Source organism: Camelus dromedarius, chromosome 1 (genome assembly GCF_036321535.1).
Source record: "Camelus dromedarius isolate mCamDro1 chromosome 1, mCamDro1.pat, whole genome shotgun sequence".
NCBI classification, from domain to species: domain Eukaryota; kingdom Metazoa; phylum Chordata; class Mammalia; order Artiodactyla; family Camelidae; genus Camelus; species Camelus dromedarius.
The window spans coordinates 36,704,385-36,720,800 of record NC_087436.1 but is presented as its reverse complement, the minus strand read 5'-3'; the positions used below and the strand labels follow the sequence as shown (position 1 = coordinate 36,720,800).

The following is a 16,416-nucleotide window of genomic DNA, read 5'->3' as shown; positions in this document are numbered from 1 at the left end:
CCTAAATGGAAGGAAACCTTTAAAGATTGTATAAAAATAAATATTTAAAAAAATAGTTTTAGTGGTCTTGAACAGAAGACTGGCTATCAAGTTTCCATTTTAGAAAATTTAATATTGGAAACAGTATTTGTAGGTTTTTTCCCCCTGCATTTCTGATTTTATTTGCCATCTTCTTTTAATTATTGTTAATAATTCCTTTTTAAAAAAATTTTTTTTGAGAAATGAGTATCATTAGATAAATATGAATTTTTAGTTGAGGGAAAATGGAAGTCTCTTGTTACTTGAAGTAGGTTCCTTGACACTCATGTAGAAAAATATCTCTAGGAAAATAAACTTTCAGAAGACTCTTTAGTAAATTGAAAATGTAGCTTATTTTATCATTCTTAAAGTCATACATGCTACAAACTTGACAAGAGAACACACTTTCCCAATTCTGTAAGTCCATGGTATTTTTCTAGGATTGTTTAAAATGGAAATAGAATTTTTATTTCTATTTGTAAATATTTGTGTACATTTACTAATGTTAAAATACTATAAAAGTTTGCCATAACATATTACTACTTGCCAGATACTTCAGTTAACCTTTTAGTAATTTTTTTAGTGAATTCTTGAGAAATAAATGCTTAAAATGGAATTCACTTATTAAAAACCCCCACAAAACCTAAATCAGACACCCAACATTAAACAATAATAGCCTAACTTTGAAAGAGTTAAAATTTTAAAAGTTCTTTCTGTTAATAATGTTCAATAGATACAAATGTGTTAACTCACATAAGACTCCTAGTGTTTTATAACTCTTTAAAAACAGTCATTGACACATTTAATACACTTTAGCAAATGTCTTCTACTATGTTGGAGATTCAGTATTTCCTAAAGAATCTGATATGAGTTTCTGTTTTAGATAATTAAGTGGAGATGAGTTTAGTAGCAAATTGAACATTATACCCAAGACAGTCTTCTTTTAAGTAGTAATCTACAGGTATCTTTTTTTTTAAGGTTAAAAATTATAAGATCCTGCAAGGGAATCTTTTAAAAATAAGAGATTATCAGGCTAGGATTATTAAAAATTAGCGAAAATAAGTATAACCTATTTCTAATGATTTGTTGGTAACTCTTAGTATGTTGAAAGCTAATAAGCATGCATAGTGTACGTTGACTCCTTAGGTCAGTTGTGTGGAGGGAAGATGGGGCAGAGATGATTGAGTCTGGAGGCCATTTGCAAATAAAATTACCAATGGAACTTTTCCATTTTCCACCTGTCTCTGGTCTCCATGACCACTGCAAACCTACTGAACCCATCTCCAAGACTGGGATAGCTTGTATATTTTGAAAAGGCTTCTCAAATGATCTAAGGGAGAAATACTGCTTAGAATATCAAGGTTTTTAATGTTAGTTGAAGTCAATTAGACATTTATTTTTAGTTTTAAAATTTTAATGTTGGAATTTAGGATAAAAACAGTATTTATTTACCTTTCTATTTGTGCTTGAATTTGTCCCTGCTTCAGAGCTATATAAGCACGATTAAATCAAGCACTTCCAAATAGGACCTGTATTATTTAGAGGCAGATAACAATAGAGAATAGAGGAAAGAACACCAGTTCTGAGACTCAACAGATTTGGGATTTTAATGTTTGTCCTGCCACTCACTGATTAACTGAATGACCTTAGGCCCTTCAGCATCCTTTCCTATGAAAGGATATTAATTAATCTGATGTACAGAACCCTAGCCAGAAAATAAATGTGTCAATAATCAAAATGCAGAATTTACCAAAATACTGACTTGGTTTTAATATTGAGCAAATATATTGTTAAAAATATTAACGAATATTTTAACAACTTTTGATTACTACTGACAGATCAAGTAGGGAAAATTTAAATTCAGAATCAATGGGAAGAAAAAATAATTCCAATTAAAAAGAAATTTAAATTCTGATTCTAGAGAAACCAGAATATTGAGCTGAACTCTTCTGAAATTCTGTTGCTTAATAAACCATGATGAACTATGTGACAGGAAGTTCTGGTAACTGCTTATTACATGTTTTGCCATCAGTAACCAAAATTGGACATTCTGATTAAAGCTTTTAAAACATTCCTGATAAATATTCCAGCTGGAATATATGAATTACAGATTTAGCTAGTTGGATTTAGCCATATTGATTTTTAGTGCATTGATCTGCTTTTCTCAAAGGACGTCTCGGTGTTTTTGCCTCAAAACTCTGAGAAGCACAGATTGAAAACCACTGAACCTTACAAATCTTCATAGGTTTCTTTTAGGACCTAAATTGTAAGTTTTTGCTATAATTGGAGGTGGTGTTATCATGAAGTTTTACTATAAACTTCTGTAACTTTTGTGGGTTTTTTTTTGTTTTTGCTATAGAGTATTTATTTACTAAGCAGCCAAGTAAGTGTATGTCTTAAATGTATCTTGTTTAGATTTTAAGGAAATAGACTGATGCTTCTAATTACATAAAATAGGGTTAAGGAAATGCTTAGTTTACCATTTTAGGTGAAAAGTTATTCTTATATATATCTCTTTTGATAGCAGTTTAATCTTAATGTTTATAGGAAAACTACTTTGGAGAAGATGACATGTATATGGATTTTGAAGAGGTTGTATCAAGTCCTGTTCTGTCACTGTCAACATCGTCCAGTTCTGGGTGGACTGCTGTTGGAATGGACAATGACAAAAAAGAAAATGAAAGTTCAGCCAAGTCAATTCATCCACTTACCTTGCGTCCCTGGGATATTACTGTACTTGTTAATTTGTACAAAGTTCATGGACGTCTTCCTGTTGTAAGTGTTTACGTGTCAAAATAGTCTGGAGTTTATCATGAAATCCACCCAGCAGAGGAAACTATGTATGTGTGTGCACACACTTACATAAAAAAAATTCAGGTTCAAAAAATTTCTAAATTTATTCTTTTATCTTGGTAAAGCTAGTTTATTATTTTTTCATAGTATAATTACTTGATCATTGATAATTTTACTTTGTTTTTCTTCTTTCATTTTAGCTCCTTCTTTGTTGTTCTGTGTAATTTTAGAATATTTTGCCATTGTGTTGAGTTGCTAGGTTTATAGTTAACATGATAGATTTTCTAGGACTTTACACTTTCTTAGCCTTTATCTTTAACTCCAGACCAGTTTAGGGCCTTATGGTGGACCTATTACAAAATCGAGATTCAAGCTGGACCCTGGAGGTTGAATTATGTCAGAGGTTTAGATCCAGCACAGTATCCTGGTTTTCTCTGAGGATGACCCTTGGGCCAGTTGGGGCTGACTTGGAATGAGATTATATTGCCCAAAGAACCCATGGCCATTGGAGCCAGGCCAGATAGGGAGAGGGTGGCCCTAGAGCATAGTGCTTGCATACGTACTGGTTCCATGTCATGTACCTAGGGTTGCACAGCAGAGAAATCACCTCAGGTGCTTAGTAAACCTAATGCCTTTACTGGGATACAGAATAGTTACCTTTGTCCATAAGCACTGCTTCTCCTTTTTAGAAATCAAAGTGTTTTAATTATATAAGTGTAATTTTTATTTTCCTTTACTTCCTTGGTTTTCACTTTTTCTATATCCTGATTATGGTATTTTTCTTGACTTTAGCATGGAACTACTGATGGTCCAGAGTGCCCTACAGCTTTTTTGGAAAGATTATGTTTCGAAATGAAAAAAGGATTTAGGGAGACCATGCTGCAGCTTGTCCTGTCGCCCCTGAATGTGTTTGTTAGTGATAACTATCAGGTAATGTGAAAGTGAGTTGTGGTAGAGACTTAGAGATTTGTTATTACCGTTTATGGGTTCAAAACAATGTGTTTACTTCTGTGCATAGAATATATAGTTCCTTAAATTAGAGACCTATTAACTAAGAAGTTTTGTATGTGTGTACATATGTATGAGAATTGTTTTTTAAGAATCTTAGTTTTTTCTTTTCTTTCCCACTGTTCCTTATATATGTGATCCCAAAGAATTATATTTTATATCCATTGTTTTTAGAAATGGAAAGAAGTACTTTTCAACTTTCTCATATATTTACTGGAGGGGAAATATTAATTTTATAAAATGTTGGTAGATTTTGTTGAAAATCACAACCTAAGTGTTAATATTAACCAGGACCATACATCTTGAAAACATGCATATCTACATGGCCAATAATTTATTATTTTCATCTAACGTACTTACAAGATAGTTTGTTAATTCCTTCAAGATATCCCTGAGGCTCTTTGGAAGAGAACCAGCGACATTCATCAGTTGGGGATATTTTGCATTCCTGGGTAGATTATCACTTTATTATTATTATTTTAAAATGCCATTGGTTTCTCTTGGTGTCTACCACTACTTTAGGGTTCTCCCCTACTTTTAGTGAAGTTGTGTGCTTTGGAACTATGATAAATTCTAATGCAAAGCAAAGTAAAATTATAAACAGGAGGATGACTCTAACACCCCTAAATCATCAATGGATGATAACTTACTATGGATTCTATGTAAAACTGATCATCTTATTTAAAATAGCATACCCCCTTTTCACTCTTTTGCCATAACTGACTGTATTTTTTATAGAATTTTAATAATACTATCTATATATGTATATATTTATATTTGATGTAGCTGAGATCATAGTAGCTAAAACTTAATACTTAACATGCTTGTTTTTGTCACAGAATGTGTTTTTTTTTAACTTTTATTTCAGAAGAATTATAGATTTACAGGAGGTTACAAAGGCAATACAGAGTTCCTGTGTTTCCCCCATGTTGATCTTTTACAGAGTTATGGCACTGTATCAAAACCAGGACATGGACATTGGTACAATATGTGTGCATAGTTTTGTGTCACTTACCACATGTGTAGATTTCTGTAACTGCCACCAAAAATCAGGATGCAGAACTATTCTCTAATCACAAAGATCTCACTTGCATACCACTTTTATTTTAACTTGTCGCATGAAACCTTCTCTCTCTAATTTAGTGGGCCATTAGAATTGGTTGTTTTTTATTTTGGGAGGTGAGTGTGTAGAGAGGAAGTCTATCTCCTTTTTTCAGTCTCTTGAGGAAATTAATTAAGGTAAAAGGTAACTATCTTCTTACGTCAGGGTTCTGAGAATCTTAGGTGAGTATCTCTGATTTCTTCTGAGTTCCTGGTGATACTTCAACTTCTATTTTAATCACTGCATTTTCAGAAGACTTTACTAGATATAAAAAAATACATTTTAGTAAGCTTATTCTGAGGGTTCACAGTAACCCTAATTATAGAATTATTGGCAAACTTGTACAGAGACCAAAGTGTAAAGTATGATTTATTTGGTGATTAGAAGAGGAATTGATGGAGTGGTGATAGCAAGGCAGTAGTAGAAGTACTGGTGATATTTTGTTTCCTGGATGATTAACACTTCACATAGTTCACCCTGAAGACAAGTGTAGTCTACACATATTCTCGTGGAATTTGCTTAGCTACTCACCTTGCTTACATTTTATAGAGCTAGCATTCCTAAGAAATACCTTCTTCATTTGTCTCTGCACTAAGACTCTTTTATGGTGGGAACCTTCACTCTGTGACTACTCTCAGAGACTCAGCTCTGGGTCACTCAACTGTAGCTGCTTATTCCAAGTAGCAGAGCTTCTCATCTCAGTCTTAGTGCAGAGCTTCAAGGTTAAGGATCTAATGCAATGGGTGGATTATTGTGTCTGACTTATGAGGAAATTGCAAACTTTTTACCTGATCATCTGATGATGTGTGTTAGTTTCTCAGGGCTGCCGTAGCAGAGTACCCCACACTGGGTGGCTTAAAACAGCAGAAACGTATTCTTTCATAGTTCTGGAGCCTAGAAGCCTGAAACCAGTGTATTTGGCAGGGCCATGCTCTCTCAGACGACTGTAGGAGAGGATCCTTCCTTGTCTTTTCCTAGCTCAGATACATGTGTGGGCAGCTCAGATACATGTGTGGGCCCTCTGCATTCATGGAAAATGCATTTGGATAGTCATTGTGATAATCTGTGTGGCTAAAAATAATAAAAATAGATAAGCTGAGTGGCAGTGACACATAAAGTCATTATGCCCTAAACCTCCCCCTCTGCACCCCACTGTCTGCCTTTTTCCCTCTCTATCTCCCTCTCTCGCTCTTTATATACATACATACATACTATATATACACCATAGTTTCTTTATCCATTCATCCACTGATGGACACTTAGGTTGTTTCCATAGCTTGGCAAAACCACAATCACCTCACGTCTGTCAGAATGGGTATCATCAAAAAGAACACAAATAACAAATGCTGGTGAGGATGTGGGCAAAAGGGGAACCCTTGTGCACTGTTGGTGGGCATGTAAACCGGTGCAGCCACTATGGAAAACAGTAGGGTGGTTCCTCAAAAAATTAAAAATAGAACTGCCGTGTAATTTAGCAATTCCACTTCTGGGTAGTTATCCGAAGGAAATGAAAACACTAATTCAAAGAGATACATGCACACCCACGTGCAGTGCAGTATTATTTACAATTGCGAAGCTATGGAAGCAACCTATCCAGAGCTTTACACTGAGAATTACTGAATCTCAGTGCCAGAAGTGATCTTTATTGATGATCCTCCCCAGCTCCCTCAGATAAAATATAAGGGAACTGATGCCTGGAGAGATTAGGTGATTTTATATACTGTCACATGACTTAGATGAAAATAAAATAAATGTATCAGAAGAGTTTCTAAAGCTATTATTATCATCAGAAATTTAACATGACCTTTGAAGAATCCCTTATGAATTAGATTTACTATCCTTAAAAACACTTTTTTTTACAAATGCATTTCCCAAAATTTGTGTTGAAACCAGGCCTGTAAGGTGGCCTGCACATACACACTAAAAAGACTCTCACAGAAAAATTAAGGAAAATAGTGTCAAGTGTAAAAAGTTCTACAAGGAGAGGTATAAGGTGCTTTGGTAGCATGAATGGTCTTGAGGTATGATCATGATAAAATTTGCCTTTTTGAAAGATCTCTGTGGTGGTTTTGTAGAATATGGGGCAGAGAGATGTGAAAGTGAATGCTAGGAGGCTTTGAAAAGGTCCTGGTAAGAGATCATATTATTTGTACCAGGATGATAGCACTGAAGCTGGAAGAAACTCAGTGCGTTTGTGAGAGACTGGGAGGCAGATTCTGTAGAAATTGGTGACGGATGGGTAGAGCATTGCCAAACTTACTTGATTCTGTGTTCCTAAAAACAATCTGTGGAACTAGTGTTCCATGGAATACCCTATTTTAGGACATATCTTTTAGCTTTCTGAGTAGGTTTTAGAAATTTTCTCTTTGAAATGTTGCTGCTTTTTAGTTGTGAATATGTAATTATTCTCTGTAAGATCCTTTTTCTGTTTACATAATTATGAAAATCTATATGGAAGATGGCTTTCTTCATTTGTTTTCTGTTTTATGGTTTTAATGGTCTTTGTTCTTCCATATTATTTTCTTCTTTTTAATATTTTAATCTCATGATTCCTGCCTTACCACAAAAGATAGGCCTCTTTTTTTCCCTGTCAGACAGAATTCTTGTTTTTTTTTATTCATTGAGGCAGTTATCAATCAGAGATCTGCATTCTTTTAGGACTTTGCTGTCTTGCTTTACAGTTGGGCTCTTATGGATATTGTCACTAAAGAAGCTTAACTCAGACTATTTTTATGAGTACAAGGTTGTGTTAGGAGCTTGTGGATCCCAAAGTCTTACTTCCCAAATAGCACGTTTCTACTCTTTGTCTATGCGAAAAACAACTAAAAATTATAATGCTGACTTTTCTTATAATTCTTACAGTCTTATTATTGCTTTCAGCAGCGACCTCCTGTGGATGAAGTGCTCAGGGAAGGTCACATCAATTTGTCGGGTCTCCAGCTGAGAGCACATGCTATGTTCTCAGCAGAAGGTCTTCCTTTGGGAAGTGATTCCTTAGAATATGCATGGTTAATTGATGTGCAGGCTGGAAGCCTTACAGCTAAGGTCACAGCACCACAGGTATGTTCTCTGAAGGCTAGCTCCTGACTTATTTTCTTTTTCCTTTACTCATTCATCTCCCCAAGAATAAGTTGTATGCCTGTTTGAATTTTCATTGCATTTCTGCTGACCATATGGAATTTTCTTAGCAATAGGTAAGGCACAGACAAGTTTCACTTTTGGGCTACATAAAATCAATGGGTGTAATGTTTTATAGTTCTGGGTAATACTTTCAAGAATTCAAGACTTTCTCTGGGAAAAACTCATGATGAGAAATTTCTGGAAATCAAGTTATATATTATTAAAATTATCTTACTTGGCTCTCTGCTGTTGGAACAATCTTGTTTTCTCAGTGCACAGAATAATTCTCTAAGAATTTTACCATCCTGTATATTTCTTTTTTTTTTTTTTTTTTTTTTTTTTTTTTTTTTGCAGGAGGACGATAATTAGGTTTTACTGTTTATTTTTAGAGGAGTCACTGGGGATTGAACCCAGGACCTCGTGCATGCTAAGCATGTGCTCTACCACTGAGCTATATACCCTCCCCCTTCTCTTGTATATTTCTTAAGTAGTATTTGAAAGTAGCATTTATGATATTAAGGTGGCATGATTCTTATTTGTCATGTCCCAAAGCATCATCATTTGTACCTGCACTTAGTAACGTGGATACTGGTTTAGAAAAAAAAGAATTTACTGGTAAGTAAATCTGGTCTAGAGTGCTAGTTGTGATCCTTTTGGATACATTCCTCTTTCCCCTCACTGTCCTACTCAGTCTTTAGAAGATGCCGAGGATTTAAGGATTACAGTTAGCCGTCCTTGTCTGCAGGTTCCACATCCACAGGTTCAACCAACCATGGATTTAGCCAAGTGCAGGTGTAAAACCTGTGGATATGGAGGGCTGACAATATTTAGAAATTGACCATTGAAATTTAGTTGAGCAGCCATATCACTGTAATATTTCACCTGTTGAGCCACATACAGACATACCTCATTTTATTGTACTTCACAGCGTTTGTGATTTTTTTCTTGCAAATTAAAGCCCTGCATCAAGCACATCTGTCGGTGCCATTTTTTCTGACAACATTTGCTCAATTTGTGTGTCTGTCTTATTTTGGTAGTTCTGGCAGTATTTCAAAGTTTTTCATCATGATTATATTTGTTACGGTGATCTGTGATTAGTGATCTTGATGTTACTGTTGCAGAAAGATTATGACTCACTGAAGGGTCAGGTGATGCTTAGCATTTTTTAGTAATGAAGTATCTTTTAATTAAGGTGTGTGCATTGTTTTTTTAGACATAATGCTGTTGCACACTTGATAGACTACAGTATAGTGTAAACATAACTTTTACATACACTGGGAAACCAAAAAATTCCTGTGTCTTGCTTTATTGTGATATTTGCAATACTGCAAATTTATTGCAGTGGTCTGGAACCAAATTCACAATATCTGAAGTATGCCTGTATTTGTAATGTTCCTACTTATCTTGGCATTTCAGAAGACTGGAACGTGGTAGAAATGTATATACTCAATTTTTAATAAAAGGTTACAGAATGGGTGTGAAATAAAATTTAGAGGAGGGTAGTGGCAACAAGCAGGTGAATAAAGACTCTAGACACTTTGAAAGAAATTGTTGGGAGGGCATTTAAAATTAAGATTCTAGAAATAATAGAAAAATGAATGGAATTGAAAAGGGGTATTTAATATAAAAATGAATGAAAAGAAATTAATAATAATGGATGAAAACAAATATTCAATGCTCACTACCCTCATAACTATCTTCTTCTTACCTGCCATTTTTTGTCTCTTATATACACAAACTGAAGCTTGTAACAAAATCATTTGTTCCCAAACAAGCATGCAGTGAAGCCATGCTGATCTTCCTAGACTTGACAAAATTCCTTTAATCTAAGGATTGCTAGAATCTCAAACACGTTGCCCTTTTTGGAAGATGAAACATTCTCCTTCTGCTGCACTAGAATCTTGGCATCACTATTTCCTGCAAGGTTCATAAATCCATAAGTACTTTTGGTGTTTATTCCATTTTTTATATGTTTTAAAGGTGAAATTCATGTTTTTTGAAAGTTGAAGTTATGTACTTTTTTGGAGGGGAATAATGTCATGTATACCCATGTCTCAGTGTGTGTATGTATGTATGTATGTATTTAAGTATAGCCAGTTTACAATGTTGTGTCAATTTCTGGTGTACAGCATAATGTTTCAGTCATACTTATGCACACACTTATTTGTTTTCATATTCTTTTTCATTATAGGTTACTACAAGATCAATGTGTTTTGTTAACAACTCTAATCAATTATAAAATCAAGGTTTTTTTAAGAAGACTCAAGATTTGATGAAAAATTGATGTATACTTACTTAAGCTTATATTGCATAAAAATGCTTTAATCTTCAAAATACCTGATTTTCCAACAGTATAGTTTAATAGATACAAATTTCACATCAAAGCTTGATTTATTATTAGGTGCTTTTCTTTGCAGAGGATTCCAGTTAGTCAGTCATGTAAGAAGAAAAATGTAACCTTAAAGAAAAATACTTGCTCTAGAAATTGCTGAAGTTGAATTTTTCAGTTGAAATGAGTTTTCATTTTGGCAAAGCTTTTTGTCATTCACAAATGAAAAGTAACTCAAGCTTATAAATGATGTCAAGTTAGAAAAATCATGATATTGGCTAACGAGTAGAGTATGTAGCAGATATAAGGCACTGTTTGGGTTCTTTCAAGCTGTATTAATATCTTGATAAGCTTTTGAACTCTGAACACTTGTTTAGAATGCTAACAGTGTTGTCAACCTGTCGTGGCTTATTTGTAGCTGGCTTGTCTCTTGGAGTGGGGGCAGACATTTGTCTTTCATGTGGTATGCCGGGAGTATGAACTGGAAAGACCAAAATCAGTAATAGTATGTCAGCATGGAATTGATCGTCGGTTCTGTGAATCCAAGGTATGTTAACAAATATGTTAGAAGTATTATAAACATTAATCGTTTTTCAAAATGAAAGGTAAGAGATATCAGCTTTAAATCAAATGCATATAATCATCGAGTAAACATCAAAGTTAAGGTTTTTCAATTAATAAAATTACTTTGTAAATTCAGCGCCTCTTGTTATTTTAGTTGTAAATATCTAAAATATGAAGTAATTATTAAGATATATATTCACAGATGGAGATATTGTAAAATTATATCATATCTCTTACAGTTTTACTGTTGACACTCATGTGTTATTGCATTATTAACACTCTTTGGGATATGGCTGTGTGTTTATGTAGATTTAGAAATTGAAGGAAGAGGAAGGTTAAATTCCTTACATCAGATTGTTTGCAGACCTTTCTGGAACATACCTGTTCTCCATAATGTGATAAGATATGCTAGGCATTCCCCGAGCTTCCTGACTCCAAATCTTACACTCTTTCCACAGTATTACACTACCATGACTAAGGCTTATTACAGTACCTTCAAGAGGGTTGTGAACAGTAAATTATAATTCCTAAAATGATACACAGTGGTAGTGAGATGTAGAGTGTTATTATGTAGTAAATACTGTTCTTTATGAATTTTGGGATGGGGGACATTTTTTTTAAGTGTGCTTATTTCAGAAAACCTGGAAAACATGGCTGCTTCAAAAAAGAAAAATAACTTATTCTGCTACATAGAAATAGCCATTGCCAACAATTAAGTTTTCTTTCTAATTTCTTTCCAATGTGTCTTTCTTTTTTCTTTTGTTATAGGAACTATAATTGTTTGCTAGTATATTCCTGTGAATTGAAAGTAATTAATTCTGCTTTTAATTTTATGTCCCAAAAAATTATAACCTGTGCTTATTTACAGACAACAAGGGAAACAACTGTAGTTGGTAATAAAATTATTTTTTTCTTGTTATAAACACATCTCTAGTCTCCAGGGAATTCGTTCTTTAGTCATTAATTTCTTCTAGATAATTTGTACATGCTTGCAGGCATCTCCTCCTCTTTTTTTTTTTTTTTTTTTAGTACTCAAAGATTTTAGGTTGCAATGCAATTTTTTAAAAATCAACTTTATTGAGGCATAATTTACCTTCAATAAATTCACCCTTTTTAAGTTGCACAGTTTTAATTTTGACAAGTGTTATATATACTGGTATAATTTTCACCACCACTGAAGATCTAGAACATTTCTTTCACCTTAGAAAATTCCTTTTTGACCCTATGCAGTCAGCCACTATTCCATGTAACCACTGATATGCTTTCTATCATTTTAGATCAGGTTTTTGGGGTTTTTTTCGGTCTATTTTGTGTGGAGGAAATATATTCGTATAGAGCACTGACTGTCTTGCAAGGCACCTGCTTTCTAGTCCTGCCTTTGTCACTAATGAGCAGGGTACAGACTATTGGGCTGGTAATTTACTCAGGGCTGCCATTTCCCAAAGAAGTTCATTGAAGTTGGTGATGTGTACGTTTTCTTCCAACCTAATCATGACCAAATCTATGTTTTGAGGAGTAAAACAAAAAGAAAATTTGTGTGGATTTTCCTAGGTATCATCATAAAATTTATATTTCATATACTTGTGGATGTGGGTAAAAATAGTCATGTGTTTGTGTGTGTGTGTATGCATGGAGTATGGCATACTCTTTAAAAAAAATTACAAATTTAAACTCCTATACAGTTCTTATAAACCTGTGACATTGTTTATCAGTTTACTTCGGCTGTTCTTTTCGAGTTTCATTAACAAGTTATATCTGTATTCTGTCAGTTTAAAATTGCCACTTACCACTTTTGAGTGAAAATGGCGCATGGTTACTTATGATTAGTTTTCTAATCAGTAAGACTTGATTGAATTGCTGATTATTTCATCATTAAATATATATATAATTATAGATGTATATCCTTTATCATTATAAAAAAGTGAAATTTAATTGAGTGATATTTTAAAGTACACATGTATGCAGAATTTTGTTTATTTAAATAAGCAGATTTTAGTATCAAAATAATGAATAGATGATGAAGAATTAAATGTTCAGTGCCTTTTCATTTTAGCTGAGTTGTATTCCTGGGCCTTGTCCAACTTCAGATGATCTGAAATATACTATGACTCGTTTAGCAGTAGATGGAGCTGATATTTATATTGTGGAGCATGGCTGTGCTACAAATATAAAGGTACATATTTGCCTATTTCTTGACCAGTGTTAATTCTTTTTCCTTTTTACCAAACCAAACCTCCATTTCTTGAAATAAAACACCTATTTATAGTTTACCATCTCACAGAATACTACAAAATTCCAGGGGATAACTTTATTTTTTACTCATCCATGTTCTCTTCCAGTCTTATTTTTTTATGGCATACTTTACTACTTTTTTACTTTAACTGAATTATTATAACCTTGTTTTATGGCAGGGACATACACTAGTAGGTTGCTTTTATGGCAGGAATGTAAATTGGTAAATTTTTAAAAATTCGATTTGAATGCCTTTAGGTTTTATGCATTTATATTTCCTATCTGTCTCCTGAAAACATTTGTTTGCCACTTCTGCTTTAAGGGTTACTGTTTAAAATTGAGTCTTGTTAAGATTCTGTGATTTCATTACTTAACTAGCCTTCTAGCTTTTCTTTCTTCCCTGATTTTTCTTTGGCTTTGTGTTCTTTTTTTTTTTTTATCCTTTTTTTTTAATTGATTGTTTATCTTTATTCTGTTACATTTACCTCTTCTATTTCCCCATTCTGTTTTTTTCCTTTCCCTTTTCTTCTTCTGTTTTTCATGCAATTTGAAATAATTACCAATTCTGTAGTCTATTGTAAGTTGCTTAAAAATACAGAAACTTCAGTTCTTTTTTTTCATTGTCTTCATTCACCTTTAGATGGGTGCAATTCGGGTTGCAAACTGTAATCTCCACAATCAGTCAGTTGGAGAAGGAATAAGTGCTGCAATTCAGGATTTTCAAGTGAGACAGTACATTGAGCAATTGAACAATTCCAGAGTTGGACTTCAGCCTGCAGTGCTGCGGAGGGCCTACTGGCTTGAAGCTGGGTCAGCCAATTTAGGACTCATTACTGTTGATATTGCGTTAGCTGCTGATCATCATTCTAAGCATGAGGCACAAAGACAATTCTTAGAAACTCATGATACCAGAACTAAGAGGTAAGTGAAATTTAAGAATGGTAATAGTCTCAAGTCTAGATAAAAATTATTAGATAATTGCAGAGGAAATTCTACTGTTAGGAATGGAATAAGAACATCTTAAAGACCTAATATGATTGTGCTGGGTACATCTCAATGACTATTTAAGGGCCTGATATTTAAGTAATTACATTGTATATGTCATCTCTGTTGATGGTGTGGTTGCTGGATATAACATTATTTTTTGATGTGTTCCTAAGCCATGCTGTGTATGTTAACAGTGAAACAAATTTAAATTACTGGTCCTCAAGTAACATTTTGTAAAGCATTACACCCTTTCTCTCTCACCACAGCTCTCCTCTTCCAATTTGTCATTCGTAGAAAACACCATTGCTAATCACCACTTCTTCTATGGTACTTCTTTTGTAGGCCTTCACAACTGCAGAGAAGAGTAAAAGTACCTAAAGCTTAAGAAATGGTCCTTAAGAAATGATTATATCTGCTTTTTAAAAAGTTGCCGAAGTTCATTTGTGGAGAATATTGTTTAAAACAACTTTGGTTTCTTTGTTTGCCCTGAAAGCTGTTAGTATGAACAGAGTGCCTGTTCTGATAGATCAGGTGGTGGAGCAAAGTGCTAGTGAAGCTAAGGAGGTGGCTCCATGTGATTTAAGTGGTTCCAGTTGCCTCGTTTAGGTTGGTTTCAGTGCTCTGGTTTGTTAAGAATTGTGAAGGGTTTGAGATTTCATCCTACTACAAGCCAAAAAATTAGCCTGCAGTTTCATGAGTGCTGGCAGAAGGCATTAGAAACCTGGTAAGAGACAGAGGACTATTACTCACTGCAAAAGCACTGGCCAGAGTCATATGGGTTTGCAGTGGTTCCCTGTGCCCTCCAAGTAGTATTGCCAGATAAAATACAGGATGCCCAGATAAAATTGAACTTCAAATAAACAACAAGTATGGGGGAGGGTATAACTCAAGTGGTAGAATGCATGGTTAGCATACACGAGGTGGTGGGTTCAATCCCTGGTACCTGCTCTGAAAAAATAAATAAACCTAATTACCTACCCCCCCCCACCTTGCCAAAATAAAAATAGTTACATAATACAATAATAAATAAATATTTTTTAAAAACCAACAACAAATAAGTTTTTAGTCTAGGTATGTCCCAAATACTGCATAGGACAAGCTTATTTTTATTTGGTAAACCTGGTACCCCTATCCCTGAGTCCCATGGGGGTGACAGAAGACCCATGATAGATGTTTGCATACTTTGGGATGCATTACAAAAGAGAAACACTCAACTTAGGGATTCTACCACTGTTGTAGTAAGTGGAAGCAAGCCTGCTCTTTTCCAGGATAAGACACTACCTCATCCTTTAAGGTTGCTCACTATCTGCACAACCCTGAGAAATGGCCTGGTCAGAGCCTTGCATTCTTGGCATATCTAGCAAGAATGGGTAGGGGTGTTTAGGGCCCACAGTGAATTGCCTCTCCCTACACGGTAGTTCATTGATCTTCAGCTTTGGCTGCCTTAGTGCATGTTTGATTCCCAGAAGTTTTGGGGAGTAGGTATTTTCACTTATGAAATAACTGGAAAAGTTACTAGACTCATAGACCATTAGTTTCATTAGATCAGTGTTTCTGAAGAGCATAGTTCCCAAACCACCAGCACCAACATCTCCTTGGATCTTGTTGATAATCAGGCCTTCCCAGACCTCGGTCAGTAACTCTGGAGGTGGAGCCCAGCTCTCTGTATTTTAATGAGCCCTCCAGGTAATTCTAATGCAAGCTGAAATTTGAGGGCTAGGGCACTGGTTTATATGAAGATAGGGGACGGGAGCCTCCATTTGTTGTGCAGCTTCTGTATTCCAGATTTTGCATCAGGTGCTTTACGTATGTTACACATATTTTTCCTTCTGTGTTATCTAGACTGACGTTCCTCTTCTAACGTCATATATTTATTCCTTCACTTTGAATTTGATATAGTCATTCCATCTCATCTTTCACATGTCATATATTTTTTGAAAGATTGCCCCTGTTTTCTTTGTCACAATGCCCTGTTCTTTTCCTCAGAGCACTTACTGTTATTTATGTTCATATATTCTTGTTGGTGGCCTGTCTTTGCCTCTGTCTGTAAACTTGATATGGATAGGCCTATATCAGTTTTGCCTGGCACAATACAAAGTCCCTAATAGATATGTTCAAGAAATATAAATGAATGAATGTAAAATGAAACTGATAATACCTATTCTGTCTTTCTAGTGAGACGATGCATGTGAAAATGCTTAGAAAAATGGACTATTAATATGAAGTTTTATTATTTAATGTAAAAAAAGGAATATATATTTCC

The 16,416-nt window shown here is 34.4% G+C and overlaps 1 protein-coding gene across 8 annotated transcripts in view; it reads left to right on the top strand.

Annotated features, from left to right (window-relative positions):
* BLTP1 (bridge-like lipid transfer protein family member 1) overlaps positions 1 to 16,416 on the top strand; it is a 175,609-nt gene that overhangs the window by 57,031 nt on the left and 102,162 nt on the right. For 7 of the 8 annotated variants that reach the window (XM_031466529.2, XM_031466542.2, XM_031466570.2 and 4 more), the window contains 6 exons: positions 2,566 to 2,793; positions 3,604 to 3,741; positions 7,802 to 7,981; positions 10,789 to 10,917; positions 12,988 to 13,107; positions 13,807 to 14,087. In XM_031466529.2, coding sequence (XP_031322389.1) covers positions 2,566 to 2,793; positions 3,604 to 3,741; positions 7,802 to 7,981; positions 10,789 to 10,917; positions 12,988 to 13,107; positions 13,807 to 14,087 — 1,076 coding nt within the window. The remainder of the gene's footprint in view (positions 1 to 2,565; positions 2,794 to 3,603; positions 3,742 to 7,801; positions 7,982 to 10,788; positions 10,918 to 12,987; positions 13,108 to 13,806; positions 14,088 to 16,416) is intronic. The other variant, XM_031466536.2, reaches the window with a different exon arrangement.